Source organism: Bubalus kerabau, chromosome 12 (genome assembly GCF_029407905.1).
Source record: "Bubalus kerabau isolate K-KA32 ecotype Philippines breed swamp buffalo chromosome 12, PCC_UOA_SB_1v2, whole genome shotgun sequence".
Classification (NCBI taxonomy): Eukaryota; Metazoa; Chordata; class Mammalia; order Artiodactyla; family Bovidae; genus Bubalus; species Bubalus kerabau.
The window spans coordinates 30,337,641-30,361,676 of NC_073635.1; the positions used below are offsets into that span (position 1 = coordinate 30,337,641).

The window sequence follows — 24,036 nt, forward strand, 5'->3', positions numbered from 1 at the left end:
AGCGCGCAAGAGCAGCACAGAAACACGGCCTCTCCCTAGAGCCTCCCAAGACAAAGCCGACTCCCACCACGCACCGCGGCTAGGACTACACATCCCAGCATGCAAGGCGACCCTGACTCCCAGCTGGACTACGGTTCCCGACATGCTCTGTGACAGCTGGCCAACCTCCCCAGCGTAAGGGGGTCTCGGGTCTCCGCAGAAGTGGGGGTGTGTGTCTCCGCCACCTGAGCCTCCTCTCCCAATCTAAGGGCCAGACACCATCACCCACTTGTACATTACGAAGATTACGATTTTTTTGAGTCATTCTTCGTTGCCCATTTTATTAGGACGGCAAAGAGCCTCTAGCTAGGGCGGGCGGGGGCGTAGGCGGGTCAGCCTGGCCAGCTTGAGCCAATAGCGCAGGAGTGGCTTTCTGGCTGCCATGGCAACGGCGGCCGTCCCCAGAGGGACCAGCCACTCATTGGGTAGAATCTTTCGAGAAGGCTCGAGAAGAAGGAAGCGGAAGTAGCACGTGGAGGGGCCGGTGGAGGCGCCGGTGAGTAAATGCCGCAGATTCTGGAAAGTTCCGATCAGTGAGATACATAAGGCTGAGGCTCTGGGACCTCCCCTTCTGGGTCGGTAGTTCAGCGTCGCGCCGGTGAGCGAGCGGCGGAATATCCGGGCCGGCAGCCCGAGCTGCGGAGCGACTCGCGGACACCCAGCGCCGCCTTCTCCCGTGGCTACTGCTCTGCGAACCACCACTGTCCCTGGGAAGCCGGAGGCGCCAGACCGGGAGACTGTCCGTGTGTCCGTCCGTCCGCGTGACAGGAGCGGACCCCACGGGAGCCGAGTGCGGCCGGGGCAGGAAGCGGCGGCCAGGAGGACGCAGACCCAGACTCATAACCGAGCCGAGGAGGAGGTGGACCGAGAGCCGGCCATGTCGGTGGTGGGGCTGGACGTGGGCTCACAGAGCTGCTATATCGCGGTGGCCCGGGCAGGGGGCATCGAGACCATCGCCAACGAGTTCAGCGACCGATGCACCCCGTAAGTGGGAGCCTGGTGGTGGGGGCAGCCGGCGGGGGCTGGGGATCCCGGGGAACCCAGGCTTGCGGCTGGCCGCGGAACGCCGGCGGCAAACGGAGCGCGGTGTTGGGAGCGGTGCCCCTCTCCGTGGTGATCGGGATGCGGGCTGCCTGGCCGCCGGGTAGGGGAGGGCGCCTGCAGCCGCATATCGGAGAAGGGGTGTCTCTGGGATTCGCGGGGGCCAAGGGAAGCCCGAGAATCGAGTCTCCCCTGGGTGGTCACTTCGGGCGGGCTTCTTCCTGGGAGCCGGTCGGGGGCCAAGCCGGAGACTTGGCTCGCTTTTCTTGGCGAGAAGTCTCTGCCAGCTCCTTCCGCGACCGCCCCCGTTTCCCCACCCGGCTTCTCGGAGCTGGCTGAGCCGCCCCCAGCTCGTCCCCCTCTTTCCTAGCCTGTCTTTGCGCACCGCAGAGCTGGGGCTGCCGAGCCTTTTCTTCCGCATTGTGAATCTCGAAATGAGCTGGAAGCTTCCAGAGCCTGTATGCTGCTGCTTGTGCTGTGAGCCAGTGGATTGTTGTTAGCGACCACAGACTCACTGCTCTGATAGATGAGTGTATCTTCTTACTCAAGATTGGATCATTCGTGAAAGATGTAAAAGACCTTTTTGCTCGTTTTATGAAAGCCATTATAGAGGAATCGTGTTCTAGTTTGTTTGTTTTTTTTTTTTTTTTTTTTTTAATTTTTGCACAGCTTAAATAAGGAGAGAAAATAAAAATTGCACACTTGTACACTAGAACTGGATGTTGTCACTGAATTAAACGGTATATTCTACAGCGGCATGGGGTGGGCAAAGGGTAACGTTTTAAAAAGCAACTTTTTGGAGAGGGTCTTAATTTTTGAATATAATGTATAAGGAATGAAGCATTGAGCCCAGAGGTGAAATGACTGGGCTTCTATCAATATTTGAGTGCAGATGAACATTTATAAAGTGAATGGAAATGAGAAAATACCCAGAGACAGTGTCAGTACCAATGGGAAGACTAACTCCCTAAGCATCTCATGCACCAGCCTTTTTATACATCTACAGTCTTTTTTTTAGCTGTGCCAACGTCTCTGATTGGAGTATATAGTAAGGAAAAAGACAGAATCTCAGGTTTTCATGCCTAAGGGCAGTTTATATCTTTGTTCTCTTTCGTCCAATAAAAGGAAGCAAAGCTATTGTAGGAAAAAAATTGTATTTGTGGTTGTAGAGATAACCGTGAAACTAAAGATGACAGATGTGTCTCTCAAAAAATACAAGCGGAGGGCAGTATTGGAGTTTAATATTTTATATAATAGATGTTTGACTCAACTGCATTGGCTACTATTAATTTGTTTGGTGTAATTAATTTTATTCTCCCCTTGGAAAATGAGTAAATTCGTCGGGCAACTGTATGTTTACTTTGAGTTGGGAGTGACTGTTTTCAGAAGGTATTTTAAAGGTCCAGCCTTTGCTCCAACAGTTCTCTGGCTTTTCGGAGGCTATTTAGCACCTGCTCAGATGATTTAGGTCTGAGATGTCTCTATTATAGCAAATTTGAATTTGATTCGGCTTGGTATTTAATGTCCTCAGTGTATTCCCACTTTGCTCCTATCGCACTGTTGCTCTTTTTCCGCCTTCTAATATGAAACCTAATTCACTTACATTCTTCTGACAAGACTTGTGCTTGTCTCTGCTCTGTGCTGCCATTCTGTTCCCACTGCTCTGAAGGCTATTTCACAGTTACAAGTCACTTCATCTCTTAAAAGCTGACTTAAAATGTCACTGATTATTCATTTTGCTCAGCATTTGTACTTGGTTCTGTTGTGGTACTTGCTCTGCATCATTTTTACTTGACTTGCTCAAGTAGAGTCTTCTGTATAGGACCCTCTTTTGTGATTTTAAATTCCAGAAGCATAATTGAGGCCCACTTGTTTCTCATTATATAAAAATTTTCCTAAGAGTCAAATGGCTTATTAGAACAGCAGTAGGTAGGATAGTGATGTTTAGATTTCTATGAAGTTGGTAACTGCCATATTTTTGTCAGTGGTGTCTAGGACCAAGTTAATAATACACTTTAACTGTTCAAATCATTTTCAAAGTAAATGTCCACTTCCTAACCAGTGGGGCCTGGAGAATTATGCTTGTACTTGTGCTCTTGAAAAATGTCCTCTGAGCCTTGAGCAGTCTGGAGTGGGAGCTGGGGTTGGAGTAGTGGGAGTATGGCTGCCACTGATAGGATTCTCAGAGTAGCAGTTAAGTTGGGCCCTCCTAGAGTAGCTGACCAAAGCTTTAGACTCCAAACTTGTGCTAAATTGTGTCCCCCTTGCCTAAGAATGGAAATTTATAGAATTTTCCTCATGTCAGTTAAGAAACATTTGTGAAACATAGGCTTTTTTCATCTTTTCTAGATCAGTCATATCATTTGGATCAAAAAACAGAACAATTGGAGTTGCAGCCAAAAATCAGGTATGTTCAAGAGGATTCTGATCATTTTTAAAAGAAGTTGTTTTAAAAGTAAAATCTCAGAAACATACAAGAATATGAAATACCTAAGCCTATCTGTTTTTGAGTTTGTGGACTATAATGCAAATAATTCTCATGAGCCCTTGCATGTATGTTCAGTCGCTCAGTCATGTCTTGTTCTTTGCAACCGCATCAACTGTAGCCAGTCAGGCTTCTGTGTCTATGGAATTTTCCAAGCAAGAATACTGGAGTGGGTTGCCATTGCCTACTCCACTTATGAACCCTTACATCCTTATTTTCCTTTTCTCTTCCTTTTGTTTTATTGAATAAGATATACTTTAACTCTCTAATCCTCCAACCTTAGTTTTTAATGTGTATCCTATTTGCTAAGACATTTGATTTTTTAAAATGAGGTACATGAAATTCCTTCATGTGAAGTTTCTCATGATACTCATTTAAGACTTAAAGATTCCTTTTATAGAAGGAACTTCTAAGGAGTTCTGTTTAAGAGCATTTTCAAGTTACTTAGTAATTAAGGAGAACTTGTTGTCTAGGCCTGTGGTGTCCTATAGAGTAGCCATTAAATATGGTTCTTGAGCACTTGAGATGTGCCTAAAATCTGGGTTAAAATGTGGAGTATGAAATACATGCAATTTTGAAGGCTTAAAATGAAATACAAAAGAAAACCATTTCATCAGTTTTCTACAATGAGTACATGTTGAAATGACAGTATTTTAGATATATTAGGCTAAATAAGTTATTGGAATTAATTTTACTTATTAAGAGGACTTGACAATTTACCTATGTGACTCCCATTAAGGGTCACATTATAACGAATTTTTGGGGTTGGGGAGAAAAAATAAATATGAAAATCTAAGAAAGGGACTGAAAGCAGTCCTATATATGTAAACATACCAAAGTAAACATACTCTGTATACCTTAAACTTACACAAGGTTATACATCAGATTTACATAATTAAAAATAAGGTTGAAAAAATTCTTTTAAATACAAAAAATAGTATTGCTACAAAGGAAACAAAACTCTATATAAACGCTGGAATTCTGTGTCACGGCTAGTTGGAAGAGAGGAACGAAAGAAAAGACAAAGCAGGGAAGAGAAATGGGCATGCCACTCAGAGTGACCTACTCAGAAGGGAGAGACTGGTGGGTAGCAGCCTCCCTGGCTGGCTGTAGAGAAGACTCATCCCAGACCTGAGAGCCACTGCATTGTTACACAAGGAGAATCCACTGAGGCTTCGATCTAGCCTGTAGGGTACTAGACATCTGTCATCTCAGTTCCAGAATCACAAGGAATGTTAGTACATAAGCATTGTTTGAAATATTCCATATTATTTGAAAGCTAGTGTTGCCAAGCTGTATTTTTCCCCTTTATAAGAAGTAGATCAGAGACAGAAGTAAACAGTGAACTCTTTTGCTGTTTGCAAACTAGTCACTTTAGAAGTCTTAGTTTTTCGTCTTTTATTGTAATTATTTTTGTGCTTTAAATAAGGTTCCCACTGCTGACATCTTTGAGTGAAGTATGCTATCAAGTGTGACTTTTGTATATCCAGAGCCTAACCATCAAAAATACCTACAAGCAGTTGAAAGCATTTCCTCATATGGAAACTGTTTGAATTATCCTTACCTTTTCAGAGTCCAGAGTGCTCAGCCTTACACCATGGAACCACTGTCTATCCTTACCTTTTCTGCTTTTTGGTATATATTATTAATATTCCATGCTATTGATAGGAAAAGTAGCAATCCATACATTTTGTGGCTCAGAATAACTTATCCTGGCCACTTAGCGACTTAATAGACTATAACAGTTAACTCGTTTGTAGAAAAATGTGATTGGACTCTAGGGCTTTCTGATTACCCTTTTTCAGTTATTCGTTAGGTATAAAACAAGTGCAGTGGGAGAAAAGGAATGAAATAAAGTGATACATAAAGTTCTTGGGGCTTGTTCCGAGTTTTAGTTGATAGTTTCATTACCTTTGAGTTCATCTTGCAGATTTGGAAGCCTGTGTGTGTATTCCTCTCACTGCTTCCCTCTTGGCATTTCTGTAGGAAAAGGAGAGAAAATAAAGTGTATTCATTGGTGGAGAAATTCAGGGCTCTTGGGCAAGGTACTTATATCCTGGTGATTTGAGTTGAACAAGTGACTTGCTTTTTAATTGCTATAACTAGTGATGTTGAAATTAGAATTTAATTTTTTTTTTTTTTTCCCCAGCAAATCACTCATGCAAACAATACAGTGTCTAATTTTAAGAGGTTTCATGGCCGAGCATTCAATGACCCTTTCATTCAAAAGGAGAAGGAAAACTTAAGTTATGATCTGGTTCCAATGAAAAATGGTGGAGTTGGAATAAAGGTAATTTAATTGAACAATGTTAGATTCCTTACTAAGAAACTGTTCAGTTCATCTACAGAGAAAAGTACTTAATTCTTAGTAAGTATTTAACTTGGTTTCTCTAATTGGACAAGGTGGTCTTTTATTTTTCATCTGGTTTTTCTTAAACTATGGGTCTATGTTTAAATCATCCTTGAAGAATTAACTCGGATGGTATATACTGCTATAAAACTCAGTTTGTGTTTCTTATAACATCTTGGCAATTAGAAAAATGTAGAATTTCTGGCGTCTAAAGAAATCTAAATTGTGTTGTCGTAGCAAAAGCAGCCTGTTCACTGTAGCTCGTTCGCAGTTGTTTGGAGCGCTCTAGTGTAATACAAGCAGAAACCTTTTTTTAAACTACAGAGGCATTCCTGTCTTATGATCTACACAAAATCATATTTGTCTCCGTGATTCATCTCTTCAGTGAGATTGGAACTTCACTGCTGTCTAGAGTGCTTGGTCTAGTACTTTGGGTAGGGGAAAACATGCCCCAGCTTTGTTTCTCCTCTTCATCGCTGGGGAAGAGTATTTCTTTTTTCCTTTTGCTTTGCTTTCCTATCCACTTTTCTCTTTCTTTTTCCCTTTCCTCCTTTTAAACAGCCAAAACAAGAAAGGTTTTCTGGAAGAGAATATGTAATTATGTTTGGACGTTAATATTAGTAGCATGTAGCTTTGAGGACTGCAGTAATGAGAGCATTTTCTTTCCTCAACGCAGGTGATGTACATGGATGAAGAACATCTGTTCAGTGTGGAGCAGATCACAGCCATGCTGTTGACTAAGTTAAAAGAAACTGCTGAAAACAACCTCAAGAAGCCAGTAACAGATTGTGTTATTTCAGTAAGTAGAATTCAGCAAGGCAGTGTGTTTTATTTTAATTTGCCTTCTTCATGTTACTTTTTAGTATTAAATGTGTGAAAGCTGTTCTGCTACCAGAGATGAGAATTCTGCTGCACTGTATCACTGCAGTGATGAGCAGCATTGCAGAGTAGGTTTGAATGCTATCTTTAGGCAGAAGTTGCAAAGTTTTTTGTGTGGTGGTGCATATCAAAATTTCCTGTTGGGCTTTTTGAAAATATAGACTGGCTGATCAAATTGGAGGATGTTCTAAAGTTAGTTACTGTATTGAGAGACAATTGTATACGTCCATGAGAGATTTCACCCACACATGAGAACCAGTGAGTTCTTGGTGAGCAGTAGTTTTAACTAGGGACTTCCCTGGCAGTCAGTGGTTGGGATTTCACCTTCCAACACAGAGGGTGCAGGTTCTGTGAGCTAAGATCCTACATGCCTAAAGGCCAGAAAGCCAAAACCTAAAACAGAAGCAGTATTGTAACAGATTCAATAAAGACTTTAAAAATGGTCTACATCACTCAAAAAAGATTTCATGCCTTAAAGGTTTTTGAACTGCTAGCAAAATTCTATCAAGGCTTCCAGTATATACTTCACAAATGGTGATATGCCTGATGGTCCCTAAAGATGTCCAATAAATGGAAAAATTATGGGGTAATGTACTCTGAAAAGAGAACTTATCATTTGACCTGAGGCAGTAACTTACTTATTCCTCTGGGTTAGAATTTTCATGTGGTGAAAATCAGAAGTTTATTATGGTAAAGATTAAATGACTTTAAGGTTCTTATATCCTTAAATTACTAGGATTCTAAATCTGTATTCTCTAGTATGGTAGCCAGTGGCCACACATGGCTTCTGAGCATTTGAAAAGGAGCTAGTCAAAACTGAGATGTGCTGTATGCATAAAATACACACCAGGTTTTGAAGAGTTAATATAAAAGAAAGAATATGAAATATTTTGGATATGTTGGATTAAATAGAATATTTTATTAAAATAAAAAATAAAAATGATCCACATAAAAAATATCTTTAAAAAAAAAAATGTAACCAACCAGTAGTGACAGAACCCAGGTTTTTAGCATTGGTAAACTCACTACTTCCAATGGACAGTCGATTGTTAAGTTATTCAGGAGGATTTACAGTGGACAGGAACCCTCTTTTCTTGGTAGGGTGACCTGCCCAAGACCCATCAGGAGCCTTTATGGTCATGCACCTTGGGATATGAGAGAATCCTGAGATAAGAGATGCAGAAAGTGTTCTACTAAAGGAATATCTTGGAGAAATGCTGTTAGAGAGGGGCTTCCCAGGTGGTGCTAGTGGTAAAGAACCCACAGCTATTGCAGGATACGTGGGTTCAGTCCCTGGGTCAGGAAGATCCCCTGGAGGAGGGCATGGCAACCCACTCCAGTATTCTTGCCTGGAGAATCCCATGGACAGAGGAGCCTGGCGGGCTACAGTGTCACACAGAGTCGGACACGACTGAAGTGACTTAGCACAAAGTTATAGTTTTGAGTCAGTGGTCCTTCCTCCTCCCCCACTTCCCTTTAAATAACCTCATATGGAAAACTGCAGAAAGTAGGGTTATGATTGGAAAGGTGAGCAGAGACCTTTGCTCTTGGCGCTCTTTCCAAAGCATTTATAGATACTTAGGGATAAAATGTGGAAGCTCCTGTACCAAGTTTTTTCTTAGGTACTTTCCAGTTAAGTGATTATGTGAATGTATTATTAGATGCTCTTCTGGAAGAATGTGCTAGTTAAAATGGTGTCCTAGAAAGTGATCAAGAGGGTTCATCTAGGTAGAAGACAGCACTGTTAGAAACTATCCCTTGAGCTGCTTTTTGTTCTTCCTCTTAAAAAAATCAATAGGCTTTGACAAAAAGTTTCATTTTTGTAATCTTAATAGGTCTGCTGAATTAAAAGGTACCCCATCTACTAATGCTTAAATCCAACGAATAGCAAACCCAAGGGCAGTGGCTAGAATTAGCTTTGTATTATCTTTAAATTTCTGTAGTCTTTATAGTGTAATTACATTTAATGATGACTTAGCAGAATAATTTCCAAATGTCAGTAGAAGTACGACCACTTTAGAAGTAGTATTTCTTCCACTTAAATGTAAAACTTTGTTAGATTTAAAGAACTGGTTAAAGAACTGGTAATAGATCTTATGAATATCTTGATTAGTTTTTATTTCAGGTTAAAATTTGGTTATAATAAACCTGATACTTAAAATTATAGGGCAGTCTTCTCAAAAGTAGTTACTGTTTCTTAAAGAACTTGCCAGAAACTTAATCTAAAGTCCTTCTTTTTCATGACATGGCTAGGCACCTGTTTAGCTGGACTGTTGTGAATTGATCGCTGGTGGTTGTGAGGGATTTGTATGTATTTTGGTTTTCTAGGTAAGTTAAAGTTTTTTCCCTTCTTGTTTGCAGGTCCCTTCTTTCTTCACAGATGCTGAGAGGCGATCTGTCTTAGATGCTGCGCAGATTGTTGGCTTAAACTGCTTAAGACTCATGAATGACATGACAGCTGGTAAGAAAAAAACTGTTTTTGTGTAAAAGTTAACATACTGTTGAAACTAAAGTTGAGACACATGTGGTCCTGTTATCAAACACTTCCATGTAGAAATACCACCTATTAAAAAACAGATTTGAAAGCAAAAGTTCTAGTCTTTCAGATGCTTGTTTTCATCAGAAGTTGGAACTTTGTCAAATGGATGAATCTGTTTTCATTAGGAAACACTTGTGTATATTTTTTAATCTTTTGAATTAGTTGTGTTGGGTTTAGTTTTTTTATTTCCTTACATTGTTTTTATAGTTGAGAAACAAGTTTTCCCACAACCTTATTATGGGGTTTTAGAACTACCTCAACTATTGATTTAGCGGAAAACTTTTTTTCCCCTCATATGTTTCCCAATTGTTGGTAGTTGGGAGTCGGTCGTTTCTCTTATGTCAGATGTTGATTTAAGCCGTGCCGTTTGCTGGGCACTTTGCTAGGAATGAGTCGATGGGGAGCATAGTGCTCAGTAGCGCTGGTGTCAGTTAATTGTGATTAAGGATGGACTCAAAGTCAGTTACACCCGAGTGTATTCAAGCAAAGCAAATATGACTTTGTTTAGCATATTTTTAATAGATATTTTAAGGATTCTTAAAGTATTGATAAAGGTGTGTTCTTGAGTATCCACAGTGGTTTCAAAATTCAGAAAAAGCAAACCATAGACTGTTTAAGGTAGATCAGTTATTTGCCTTGAATCCAGTTGGTAGGAACTGTAGTTGCTATAGTTATATATTAAATTCTTAAATTTTTTTGGATAAGCAGTCTCCTAGCAGGTTGTGGTTCAAATGTAAGTATTGCGTAATGAGTCTGATATTGTCTGTGTGTGGTTTCTTGTGGTTTACATGCCATTGTTTTTGTATTACATATGTCTTCTCTGTCACATCTCTTCATATATTTAAAAGGGATGAAGTATGAAGTCAGATATAAAAGAAATGTGTTCACCTTTAACTGGTCGAAGTATAGTCAGGTTCCCTGCATGTGTAATTATATCAGTAACTATGAAATTACTGAAAGAATGTGAACCAAAGTATTGAAACATACTGATTTCCTTTTAGTTGCTTTGAATTATGGAATTTATAAGCAGGATCTCCCAAGCCTGGATGAGAAACCTCGAATAGTGGTTTTTGTTGATATGGGGCATTCAGCTTTTCAAGTCTCTGCCTGTGCCTTTAACAAGGGAAAATTGAAGGTAAGGTCATAAATTGGAACTAACTGACCCAGATATTAATGTGTGACAATTGTTGTTACTTTAAGCTACTGAGCTTCTTGGGTAATGAAGAGTTTGGGATAAAGCTATTAACAGAGAATTGTTCTTAAGGTTGCTGTCCATAAAGACAATGCAGTTGTCTTAGCATGCTCTTAATTGTTCTTGCTTAGGAAAGAAAAACTTTCTAAGATTATCTTCTATGTGATCATTAGAATTAAAAATATCATAGAGATGTAGCATTTCATTTGGATTTTATACTGACATACATCCTAATTGACTTGGGTTTCATGTTGTAGTTTAAATAAAAATTTTGAGCCTATTAGTCTTTGAGTTAGCAACATTTAAATTTTTGGTTACAAATATGATTGAAAATAACCAGATTTTTTGTTGTTTTAACTAAATTAGGTACTGGGAACAGCTTTTGATCCTTTCTTAGGAGGAAAAAACTTTGATGCAAAGTTAGTGGAACATTTTTGTGCAGAATTTAAAACTAAGTACAAGCTGGATGCAAAATCCAAAATTCGAGCACTCCTTCGTCTATATCAGGAGTGTGAAAAATTGAAAAAGCTGATGAGCTCTAACAGCACAGACCTACCACTGAACATCGAGTGCTTCATGAATGACAAAGATGTTTCCGGAAAGATGAACAGGTGTGTCTCAAATTCTGACAAATTAAATAGAAGGAACTTCTTGCTGAAACTCTAGTCCGGGTGTCAGTTCTAACTGAGGTCTTCTGAGTCCTGGCCCACATTTCAAGATTGTACTATCTGAAAGACTGTCAGCATCATTAGAACTAGAATTGCTTCTGCAAAGAGGGTTTTTAAGAAGATCTGTGCTAAGTGTTCTCATAGTGAAGTCTTTTTAGTATTATTTCTGGGCCAAAAATGTTTTGTAATGAAAATGGGATCACATAAAACATTAAGGACTAAAAATGGAAATCTTAAAAGTGATTTCTTCTGTAGTTACTAATTTTCTTTTCATTCTCCCTCCTGCATCTGGATTTTGTATATTTTTAGGGGAAAAAGTTATTAACTATGGTATGGCTAAACCTGGCCCATGTGGAATTCAGGGTGTCTGAGAAGAAAAAAGTTTGTTGGGTTGATAAGAATTATTTAAAAAGTAGGACAGGATATTGGCCTTAAGATCAATTTTCTTAACGTTTTCCTCTTAACTGCCAAGGGCACAATTTGAAGAGCTCTGTGCTGACTTACTGCAGAAGATAGAAGTTCCCCTTTATTTGCTGATGGAACAAACTCAGCTCAAAGTAGAGGATGTGAGTGCTGTCGAGATAGTTGGAGGCACTACACGAATTCCAGCCGTGAAAGAAAAAATCGCCAAATTCTTTGGAAAAGATGTCAGCACGACGCTCAATGCAGATGAAGCAGTGGCCAGAGGGTGTGCGCTGCAGGTACCGTCTTCGCGTCTTCTCCGGGAGTCACTCCTCAAACCACTTCTGCTTGATCTCATCCTGGCAGAGTCCTGTGCCCAGTTAGACACCACCAGGGAGTTACTTTTCAATAAATCAATAAGGCTGTGGGGACACAAGGATCTTCCAGTATTGGATGACTTGTTGTATTATTTATCTTTCATCTAGTGAATGCCACTGTTATGTATCTCTGTATCTAGTGTTTGGATGATACTTTATGAATAAGACATATATATACACTGTAAGCAGTTTTGAATTTGAACCTACCCGTCCTATTTGAATTGATCTTTATGTTAGAAGCTGAGTGGAATTTTTCATGTGCTCCTGACAATCTCTTTTTCTTTTTCTTTTTTAAGTGTGCAATCCTTTCCCCAGCATTTAAAGTTAGAGAATTTTCTGTCACTGATGCAGTTCCTTTCCCAATATCTCTGGTCTGGAGCCACGATTCAGAAGATGCTGAAGGGTAAGTAGGAGAAAATAATGTTCAGATACTTGGTTTTAATATATATTAAAAAAATGAACACATGACATTGACGGTAGAGTGTTTGATTAACTGAGATCTTTTAGCAGTCAAACTTAACAAAATACTTCTCTCACTTTGGGTTATACCTGGTGAGATGGGGTTGATAAAGCTTTTAGGTTGTGTTCTGTTTGTGTAGCGCAGTGAGCTTGAACCCTTGAAGTACTGAGTACCTTTGCTTTCCTCCTAGTATCCATGAAGTGTTCAGTAGAAACCATGCTGCTCCTTTCTCCAAAGTTCTCACGTTCTTAAGAAGTGGACCTTTTGAGCTGGAAGCTTTCTATTCTGATCCTCAAGGAGTTCCATATCCAGAAGCAAAAATAGGTAAGCAATTAATTGTATTTATTCTTTTGAAGATGTAGTGTACCAGCTTAAACACTCTGCTCTTAGCAGTGTTGAGTGGAATGCAGTGAAAACGTGAAGTGGAACATAATTGAAAATGTGAGGACGGTTTCAGTTTGGAATAATGAAGATGGGGAAGTCTCTTCTTTTATTCATGACTAAACTGGCCTAAAGAGATGAAATGACTTGTGTGTGTGTGGACACTTGAGTATCTTTCCTTTTCTGATACAATCTGTACTTGAAGATTATCACCTACTTTTAGTATTAACCTTTCCTCTGGGTGAAATGTTACTTGCAGAACATTACTTCAGTTTAAAACCTGGCTTGGAAACCGTTGAAACTATCTCCGAAAGCTACCTTTGTATTGTAATCTTTTTTTTTAATACATTTTTTGGGTACATTTTTCTTTGAGAAGTTTGACACTGTCCATCTATTTTGGCCCAAAGTGACACTGAAAATCGGTGGGAGACCTACAGGCATCTTGTATCTCTTTTCCCAAGTAAAATGCTAGTATTGCTAGAGCCTGTTGGGACTCGCCTTTGCCCAGCACTGTTTCATAGTGAAATTGTTGGAAGGAGTCTGACCTGGCCAGTTGTGTTTTCTTTCTTAATCCTTAAAACTGAAAATGTTCTGACACAGGAGGGTTTTGTATTTTTAAGTAATTTATTCTTGTATTTGTTGATAGAGAGTTTAAGTAATCATTGAATATAGACTAGACTAAAATTTTGACAGGCTGAATTGTAGTCCCCATTCAACAGAGGATAAAATCTAAGCTCTTTAGCCTGGCATTAGCTCTCTCATTTTGTCACCAAAACTGAAAAGCCTGCACAGACTTAGAGAGCCATCTTACATATCTCTCCTGTGAGTCTTCTTGAGTACCCTGTGGTTAATGCTGTTTCTTTAACTGGATCTTACGACAGTTACTTCCTGAACCTAGTGATTTGATAATTAATGAAGGTCTATTCCAACCTATTTCACTGACCTAGTAAATAAATGTAACTTTCTGTGTGTTTGTGTAAACAGGACTTTAAATACAAGACTGTTAAATCCCATGTAGCGTTCTGCACATAATAGGTTTAAAACGCTTAGTTTTTTTCAGTGATATTTGTAGTAACAATACTGTTGGTAGAGGTGATAACTAACACGTAGCACCTGGTTCCGTAGTAAGTGCTCACCATAAACCCTTATGAACTCAAAGAAGCGTAGATGAAGTGACTTACAGCCGTCACAGGGCCAAGATTCAAGCCCGGGAAGTCTGGGTCAGAGTCACCACTCTTGATTTCTACTCGGTCATGCTCTGGAACTGCTCTGGAGTGCATCATAATTTTAGGCTTTGATAACAGGTTTTATCTCACCTCTCCTATGTGAAACAGAAGAAAATGTTTAGATCAGTCAGAAAACAGTATACCCTACCCTGAAGTTCCTACAGAATCAGAATGAGGCAAGCGCTTGATACCATTTGCCATATACTTGGGATTTTCATGTTGAGGTTGTGCTCCCCTGTAAAGTGGGGTAGGAGGAGGCGAGGATGGCTGGTCTGTGTCTCACACAGTGTCTGTGTCAGAAGTGTTAAATAGAAAGTTGCGAGAGTGCCCTTGCCTTGGAAGGTTTCATGGCATTTTAAGACTAATCCCAAGTATTATAAGTATACTGTACTTATGAGTCTATTTTAAAAGGTTATGTTTCTGGTATATACTCAAGGACTTAAGTCTAACTCAGTTGGTAGAGAAAATGGAATTTTGGAATCGCAATCTTTCTTAGCCTTTGTCTGCGTGATAGATTTAGATTTGGTTCTGAAATTGTCGATTTCTTTTTGCTGTAGGCCGCTTTATTGTTCAGAATGTTTCAGCACAGAAGGATGGAGAAAAATCTCGAGTGAAAGTCAAAGTACGAGTCAATACCCACGGCATTTTCACCATCTCTACAGCGTCTATGGTGGAGAAGGTCCCAGCTGAGGAGAACGAAGTGTCTTCTCTTGAAGCCGACATGGACTGTCAGAATCAGAGGCCACCAGAAAACCCAGATGCCGAGGTAAGTTTGTAGGTAAGCCTTTGAGATTGAATATATAGTTGACTTAATTCTAAGCCTGAAGAGATGGGTAGGAAAAGGTTGAAGTGTATTTTGCTTCATGATAATTAAACTTTTCATTAATGATGCCAACAGTGATTACTAGAGGATGGTAATGTACAGCCTGCAGTTTGGTGGACTGCGGTTAAATTCTGTGTGGCTTTATTTGAACCAGCATGTGACAATTCGATTCAGAGTGGGCAAAGTTTCTTGGAATTATATTTTTTAAGACCTAGGCCACATATTGAGAAGTCAAATGCTGACTGATGATTAAGAAATAAAAGACTAAAGAACTGTTCATTGAAATATATAGCAGATACTAAAACTTTTTTTGTTTGGTTTGTTTTTTAGTCATATGGCAAAAATCAGTTTTGGTATTTTATAACTTGCTTGTAGTTACATGGTTTTCTGGGTTGTGAGAGGAAGGAAGTGCAGTATCCGACTAAAGTTTAGAAAGTTGTTAATTGTTCATGATGTTAATTGAGACTTCTATTAGCCTAAGTGCTAGTTTTACATGGTCAACCAAAGAATTCTAAGAAACTTTAAAATAGATGAGCTCTTATAGTTTACTTCTAGACAGTAACCAGAAATAGCTTAAATGAAGAGGTAAGGTAGGCAGTTACAGTGTTTTAGTTCCTATGAGCAAGTGTGACATCCCTGTGGTCAGAGAACTGTTAACCACTGTGACCATTCCTAGAACATTTAAGGAACAGGAGCATCTGAGCCTTAGCTTTGTTCTCATCGGGAGAAACTTCAGTGTAATGAATTAAATGACCAGTGCCACACACCAGTGCTTTCTCATCTGGCTACAGACACCATTATTCTAATGCCTGTTGTATCCAATCTCTTAGTACCTTTTAGATGTATATACACCAGGAATGCCTTGCTTCCGGTACTTCAGTCTGCCTTAGGATCTTGAGACTCTGGAAGAAAATTAATGAGAGACTTCAGTCATTAAAGTTACAATGCGTCAGGCTTCTAAGATCATAACAAGCTCTGATTTACTGGGGGATTGAGGCATCTACTAACATGTAGCATTTGTTCTTTTCCTGGGATTTTTTTTGAGGTGTAGACTGTTGGGTCATGGAAAGAGAGTGGAGACAGAGAGGGTCTTGCGTCTCTAAACCGGAGTGATGAGCTCCCAGATGATGGATTGTTGGCTGTTTTATATAACTCCTCAGTCCACTGACATGCGGATACGTTGAGATGTGTGATGGCTGCTGGTGAAGTTGGGTTTTGGGAGCTTAGTTTTGGGAGAGGCCTGGAGTAAACCTACTTGCTTTTGAGAATTAATGTCTGTGCAGTGCTAGAGGGGAGCTTCTTGAAGGACAGATGTTGTCATCACATCAGTCAAAATGCCTACTACTTGTGTTACTTAACTATTAACTGTTATCATTCAAAGAATTTCTTACAGGTTTACAATATCTAAGAAGTTTTCAAATACTTGTTCGTTATGCTTTTATCCAGTATCTTTTCCCCCCACCTATTAAGACTTCGGAAATTGAGTGTACTGTCTTTGGTGCCCTGTATACCTTTTCAGTTTATACAAGTACACCTGCTTTCTACATCCTTTGTGCCTGGGCTTTCATTTCAGAAAAATATCCAGCAAGACAACAATGAAGCTGGAACACAGCCCCAGGTACAAACTGATGGTCATCAAACCTCACAGTCTCCCCCTTCACCTGAACTTACCTCAGAAGAAAACAAAATCCCAGATGCTGACAAAGTGAGTGACTCTTCTAGTTCATTCCATTAGACAATGTTGCGACATGTGATCATTAATGATATCATTCAATCTGCAGTTTCAAGAGCAAGCACCAAGTTACCTTATTCTAGATAGGATTTTTTCTCTCCTGTTAATTTTCTGTGTTTTTCAACTGAAACCAGTGAGAGGTACTCCAGCTGAACTATTCTACTTTTTGGACCTGAAAGCTTCTCTTGAGTAACTGCCGCTCAGGCACGCGGGGCGGATGCACAGCTTCTGTTGTCTTGTCTAGTGCTGCGGGTGCCTGCGATGCCAGCGTCCAACAGAGACATGTCAGTGCTGCGTGATGAGTTTTCACTCGAAGCCATCTGATGATAAATACATGGGCTATAGGAGTCTAGTACAACTTTTTTCTCCTCTCAAATTGCCTGTCAAATTTATATAAACTAATTACAATGATCTGGTAATAAGTTTCCATGGTTATTCCAGATCTGTGCTTTGCAGAACTTCGTTCTTTGTGCAGGTTGCATGTAAATTATTCTTTCATTCGAAGTTTGGTTTTCTCTCATTCTGAGGATAGAATTCTTTACCTTCAAATGAATTACCGAATGGTCCATTGCAGTCCAAATACACGTAACTCTTAGTAAAAGTATCTGGTTTTAAGCTCCCATGCCCTGACTGATCCCCTCGGGGGTCCTGATTCTGATTTCTCAAAGAAGCTGCCGCCGCCTCTTGAAGAGTTGGGTGTGGATGGTCTGGCAGCGATGGCCCCTTAACTTCAGTGTTCGTCCCCTTCACCTAGTGCTGAGCATTGACTGGCTCCTGCCAGTGGTCTCCATGCCTGTTAGAACACGACCCTAGCATCTCATGTTCCTAGCTATAAGCGGGACCACTAGAGCCAAGCCCTTTGGGCCATTATCACCCTTGGAGGGTCCCTTGTCCATGCCATGTCGGATCCGTTTTGTTTTGTCAGCAGTTGGTTTAATGTTGTACTGCTAGCCTTATCCCACTTAACCTCCATACCTGTGGCTGTCGTCCATTCGATTCTCAGTATCTGTTGCACCCTGTGTTTCTGCCAGGTGTAGGTGTCGCTTTTCTTTCTTGGGTTTCGTGACCCCAGAGCACACACAGTATGTTGTGGGGGTGGTGGGGGAGTTCTCGTGCTCACTGGAGGGGAGAAGACAGGGATGCGGCAGGCTGGCTGACAGGATCCTCCTCGTGACCCAGCTCTCAGCACTTCACAGACAAGTGATCTCTCAGGAACGCAGAAACAGAAGCCTGGAAAACACGCCTGAAAAACAGTCTCTGTCCTTGTGATTGTCAAGCCATTGAGCCTCTTTCAAGTCCCAGTTTCTTTTATAGAGAGTCTGAAATTTTAGCATCCTTCATGACTCCCCCCGTTACCCAGTGTCAGCTCCTGTTGTGCCTCGTGGGCTCGTCCGTTGCTGTTTTACCATCGCAGCCAGTCAGGGTGCATGTTAAATGCCCCTTGGTTCCTCATCTGGTCTACAGCTGAGTTCGCTGAAGTTGTGCTGTTTGTCATTTGTGTCTAGAAGAACCTGCAGAAATGAAAATGCTAAGAACATCTTGGAAAATTAAAGGCCATAGGAGATACTTACTTCTTTAGCCCTGTATTTACGTATTTTGGAAAAACTTAACAGTAAACATAGCATTTGCTACATCATTCCATTTACTGTTCTAAGACTGTAAAACTTTTTTTTGACCTTGCAGAGTTGCTTATGAGAAGTGGTACAACTCAAAGGCAGATAGTAGAAATAAGGAGATGAATGTATACACACACATATATATGTGTGTATATAATATCCAAATTCAGGGAATTTTAAAAGGCACTCATCAGTGTACTGATAATTGTAGCTGGAATATAGGGATTCAAATATATATTACAGGAATAGAGTTGATCCTGACATGCTTAGCAGCTGGTCAGAGTCTTATCTGTGGTTACTATTAGATTATAGACTATAATTTAAAGAAGTGGTAATTTAATAGTATTTTTGACTTTGCCAAGTCGCAAACATCGCTTAAAGGGATTAGAAAGTTAAGGACCTGTGAAGAAAAGCTTTAGCCAGAGAGATTAAATTTGAGATGAAAATTGTTCTGTTGAATTCCTGAAGGGGGAAGTATGGCAGGTATAAGTGTGATTGCAGCCCTGATTTAAAATGGATGGGTGGGTAGGAGGTAGATGATTTTACACATTCTTCCAGCTTTATGATTTTAGGGATTTCACTTTTGCCTGAGTCCTCAGTAAGTATGATAGGGATATTTCTGTTATTCAAGAACTATTTAAGAATTTTTCTTTTCTTTTTTTTTTTAACCCCTCTTCCCAAGGCTAATGAGAAGAAAGTTGACCAACCTCCTGAAGCTAAAAAACCCAAAATAAAGGTGGTGAATGTTGAGTTGCCTATTGAAGCCAACTTGGTCTGGCAGTTAGGGAAAGACCTTCTGAACATGTATATTGAAACAGAGGTAATTACTTCACTTAAATATTTTTATTTTGGAATATATTTATTTGTTTGGCCCTGTTAGGTAAATGGCTATAATTCTTTTATACAACTTTTAGGGGCAGAATGAAGCCAAAAACTAATGGTTTTTAGTTAAATATTTTTAGCAAGTTTTTTTTTTCCCTAATATTTTTGCAACTTTATTAAAGAAATCTATATCATAGATCATTCTGCTTGGTGTAAAATTGATTGCCCAGGTTCTTGTGAAGCAATTGAGTGCTGATACCTTCTAGCACAGAGCACAATACCATTGGTAGTCAGGCCACACTAAATATTTCTGTTAAAATACATTGTACTTCTCTGTAGTTTGAATAGGTGAAATGATTGAGACTCTGTTTTCCTTTACTGAGATGGGACCATTGTGTTTAGAAATTTAATAATAAATCCCTGTTTCCGTTTGATAAAGAATATGTTTGTGCATGCTAAGTACCTTCAGTCATGTCTGACTCTTTGTGACCCCATGGACTGTAGCCCGCCAGGCTCCTCTGTCCATGGAATTCTCCAGGAGAGAATACTGGAGTGGGTTGCCGTTTCCCCCTCCAGGGGATCTTCCCGACCAAGGGATTGAACCTGCGTTCCTTGTGTCTCCTACATTGGCAGGCGGGCTCTTTACCATTAGCACCAATAATGTGGTGGCAAAATTGTGTGGCTGTTACACATTGGTCAGTATTAATCCCAGTAGGAAACAACCATATAACTACATAAAACAAACAAAATTGTATAAAAACAGTAGATAATTTTTGTTCCCTTAATGTTAATCTGAATTGTGAAAGTTACATAATTTATTGCGTTCAGTTGTGTCCAACTCTTTGTGGCCCCTTGGGCTGTAGCCTGCCAGGTTTCTCTGTCCATGAGATTTCCCAGGCAAGAATACTGGAGTGGGTTGCCACTTCCTGGTCCAGGGGATCATCCCAACCCAGGGATCGAACCTGCATCACTTGCATCTCCTGCATTGGCAGGTGGATTCTTTACCACTAGTGCCACCTGGGAAGCCCTATACAATTTATTATATAATGTTAAAAACAAAAAACCCTCATTCTGTGTATTTAGAAGATGAAGAACTTCGTAGGAATTGTTGGAAGAATCTTATGAGATATAAATTAGAACTATTAAAACTGATTTTTGGTTGGGGGTTGTATAATTGTTGACTTTATTAATTCCAGAATCTAAATAGTTAAAGTTCAGTTGCATTTAGCAGAAGATGGGAATTAACCTTTTCTGTTTCTGGACAGGGTAAGATGATAATGCAGGATAAATTGGAAAAGGAGAGAAACGACGCTAAAAATGCGGTGGAGGAGTATGTGTACGAGTTCAGGGACAAGCTGTGTGGACCATACGAAAAGTTTATATGCGAACAGGTGTGTTTAGGGCTGTGTTTATTCAGATAATCTCACTTTGAAGTGCTTAATAGCAAATTTGACATTTAAAATCTCTACTAGATTGTGTAACTTGAGCTTTTTGAAAACAGGTAACTTGAAATAGAAATCATATAAAGAGAGTCATGGAGAGAGAGAGAGGCTAACTAGCAGTGTGCAGTTTTATACTAGATTATCCTAGTGACTTTACTCTTTACCATTGAAGAAAGAACTTGTCAGCACTTTTATTCATAGTCTGCAACATCACAGTTATTGGGGAGGTGGAAGCATAAATAGGAGAAAATCCTTATTTTCAAAGACCTCAGAGCCTTGGTTGCTCTGTCATTGCTTTATCCATAAGACTAGTTCATCCAGTCATTCCAGAGTGTGTCAGGGACCATAAATCCCAGAGCAGAAGCATGTCTGTGGAAGATGGGCCTTGGAGAAAAATTGGGCTAGTTATAGAAATCCAGAGTGGATTTGTATAACTTTACTCAACCTGCAGCTAGAGTATAACCACATACTTTCTGAGTTCATTAGGAATGGCAGTTGTGTGCAGTGATTGAACTAGCAACTTGGCTTGGTTCCCTTTCAGTATTTGGTGATTGTGGAAGTGAGTAGGAAGTTACTAATCAAAACCTAATTGTTTCGGAGAATAGGAAGAAAATTGCTCTTCTACGACGACATTTTAGTCAAATTGTGCAAAGTTGAACTTCTAAAATTTATTTTAAGTCCATAAGAGCAGTTTACCACAGATTTTCATACATCCTTATGTGAAGAGAGACTAGCCTAAGCCTAGCCCCCTCCCCTGTGTAAAACACTGTATGGAGCAAGCTGTGGCATGTTTTTGCACCTTGATGTTTTTCAGTGAAGAGAATCCAGGTAATCAGGTTTGCCATCCTGGAAATAAGATGAGCTTGATACTGAACACTTCTGAGGATGACTGTTTTGTCATGAAAGCTTTTAAAGTAAGGTAGGCACTAATACTGATTTTCGTGTTCCGTATGTAGGATCATCAGAAGTTTCTGAGGCTGCTCACAGAGACTGAGAACTGGCTCTATGAAGAAGGGGAGGACCAGGCTAAGCAGGCGTATGTTGACAAGCTGGAAGAATTAATGGTAGGCGCTTCTCTCCCCTGGAAAGTGGTACTTGTGTTTCAGACTGTAGACTTCTAAAATATAATTACTGCGAATATTAATTTATCACATTTGGTTTTAGAAAATCGGCACTCCAATTAAAGTTCGGTTTCAAGAAGCTGAAGAAAGGCCGAAAATATTTGAAGAACTAGGACAGAGGCTGCAGCACTATGCCAAGATAGCAGCTGACTTTAGAAATAATGTAAGTCTCTGTACCCAGTGAAGACATGAACCCTGGATTTACAAGCTGCTGCTTAAGTGGAGGAGTCTTCATTGTGAACAAATGGTCTTAAGTCAGAAATTAGGTTTTGGTGTGTAAGACGAGGAGTTATTGATAGATTTGAACTTCATGGAGAATTGGGTCCAGTTAGATGTTAGTTACTGTTAAATACTTGATTCTACAGAATGGCCATGTTTTTCTATTTAGGATGAGAAATACAACCATATTGATGAGTCTGAAATGAAAAAGGTTGAGAAGTCTGTTAATGAAGTGATGGAGTGGATGAATAATGTCATGAATGCTCAGGCTAAAAAGAGTCTTGATCAAGATCCTGTTGTACGTGCTCAGGAAATTAGAGCAAAAATAAAGGTGAGTATCACTGTCTAGTGTTTACTGCTGTGGTTTCTTAGGGATTCTGGTTGCAATGATTTGAATCTTGAAAATAGCCATTTTTTCTAAATCTTTTTACCTCATCCCAAGATCAGATTTCTTAATGGTTCGTTATTGATATTACAAAATGTGGGAAGGCCTTGTAAGTTGCGTCCAATTTCTATTTCTTCATTTAATTCAACAAATACATTTGTTGAGCTTCTACCATGTGCCCAGCTGTTGTTCTAGGAGTTAAACTGTCAATGTACAAGGAAAGTCCCTACTCGTGTGGAGGTCACCTGCTGATAAATAAGTATGGAAGGGTATCAGACTGTGTTAAATGCCAAGGGGAAAAAATAGTCAAAAGGGACTAGGAAACTTGGCGATCAGGGGGAGTCCCTGGTTGGTATTTTATCAGGGAACGTCTTGCTGAGTTCATGGGGCTTGAAGAAGTTGGTAAGAAAACCAAGGAAGGTGCTCTCTCTGGAAGAATACTCAAACACAAAGATGGTTAACATGAGCTTTTGAGGTCATGGGCTGTAAGCTTGAATTCCAGCTCTTTGCTCACTACTTTTTCTGTTCCTAAGGTTAAGTTACTTAACGTCTCCTCTGTAGGAGATGATGCTAAGTCACTTCAGTCGTGTCCGACTCTGTGCAACCCCATAGACGGCAGCCCACCAGGCTCCCCCGTCCCTGGGATTCTCCAGGCAAGAACACTGATACCTTTTAATAATTGCTATGAGGAGTAAATGGGTTAATAATAAACTGAATAGTTAGCAAGTCCCTGACACATTGTAGATGAATATTTACATATCTAGATCAGGCTTCAAGCTATAGTTTTAGGCAAATGTACTGAGCAGGTAGAAGTCTTTGAGATACGTTATGATTGGAGTTGGTTGAAAAATACTGGTTTAAGTATGTAGGAAAGTAATTGAAAACATTGGAGTTAGCCTGATTATTAGTTTTGTTTTCCTTTCTTAGGAGTTGAATAATACTTGTGAACCTGTCGTAACACAACCCAAACCAAAAATCGAATCGCCCAAACTGGAAAGAACTCCAAATGGCCCGAGTACTGATAAAAAGGAGGAGGACTTAGACGGCAAAAACAATTTCAGTGCTGAACCTCCACATCAGAATGGAGAATGTTACCCTAACGAGAAGAGTTCCATTAATATGGACTTGGACTAGATGACATGAAACTAATTTCGTCCTTCAATTAATAAAATATTTTTGCCATAGTATGTGATTCTACATGACATACTGAGACTATTTATATTTTCTTTTTTAAGGATGTTTGGAAATTTTGTGTATTATATGGAAAAAGAAGAAGCTTAAGTCTGTAGTCTTTATGATCCTAAAAGGGAAAATTGCCTTGGTAACTTTCAGATTCCTGTGGAATTGTGAATTCATACTAAGCTTCTGTGCAGTATTACCATTTGCATCACTGAGGATGAAATTGACTTTTGTCTTTGGAGAAAATAAAGTGTACTGCTTGTTCAAGAGGGCTGTGATTAAACTCTTTAAGCATTTGTTCCTGCCAAGGTAGTTTTCTTGCATTTTGCTCTCCATTGCAGCATGTGTGTGGGTGTGGATGTTTATAAACAAGACTAAGTCTGATTTCATAAGGGCTTTCTAAAATTTAATTCTGTCCAATAGAATATGACTTTTGCTTTGGTATTAATTATATTAAAAATCCATTGACTAAAAGCAAAAGCTAGTGAAATGTGTTCGCAGCATGCAGAACAAAATCTTTAAAATATCTCTCTTGTTATACAGTGCGTTGTCATGTGAAGGTGCACCATGGAAGAAACATTGATTCTGTTTGTAACTGATATTGTGAAGCCTCTTATGAGCTTTAAAATAAAGTTCATCTTATGGTGTCATTTCTAAA

General features: G+C 39.8%; 1 protein-coding gene across 2 annotated transcripts; it reads left to right on the forward strand.

Annotated features, from left to right (window-relative positions):
* The first annotated feature begins 540 nt into the window (after nt 1-540).
* On the forward strand, nt 541-24,036 carry HSPH1 (heat shock protein family H (Hsp110) member 1). Of its 2 annotated transcripts, XM_055542438.1 has the most exons (18): nt 541-1,023; nt 3,430-3,487; nt 5,715-5,855; nt 6,592-6,714; nt 9,156-9,255; nt 10,335-10,468; nt 10,892-11,136; nt 11,666-11,894; nt 12,269-12,375; nt 12,623-12,756; nt 14,597-14,805; nt 16,436-16,567; nt 18,893-19,030; nt 20,298-20,423; nt 21,431-21,538; nt 21,639-21,758; nt 21,984-22,145; nt 23,127-24,036. In XM_055542438.1, exons 1-18 carry the CDS (start codon nt 917-919, stop codon nt 23,331-23,333), a joined length of 2,580 nt encoding a protein of 859 aa, XP_055398413.1. In that variant the 5' UTR covers nt 541-916; the 3' UTR covers nt 23,334-24,036. The 2 variants fall into 2 exon arrangements, with proteins under 2 accessions (XP_055398413.1, XP_055398414.1); XM_055542439.1 differs by lacking the exon at nt 16,436-16,567.

What these genes read in the sequence shown, in the direction of transcription:
- HSPH1 (XM_055542438.1), top strand. Translation starts at nt 917, where the DNA reads ATGTCGGTGGTGGGGCTGGACGTGGGCTCACAGAGCTGCTATATCGCG. An exon ending in ATGGTGGAGTTGGAATAAAG is followed by an intron (nt 5,856 to 6,591) that starts GTAATTTAATTG and finishes TCCTCAACGCAG; the next exon opens with GTGATGTACATGGATGAAGA. An exon ending in TTAACAAGGGAAAATTGAAG is followed by an intron (nt 10,469 to 10,891) that starts GTAAGGTCATAA and finishes TAACTAAATTAG; the next exon opens with GTACTGGGAACAGCTTTTGA.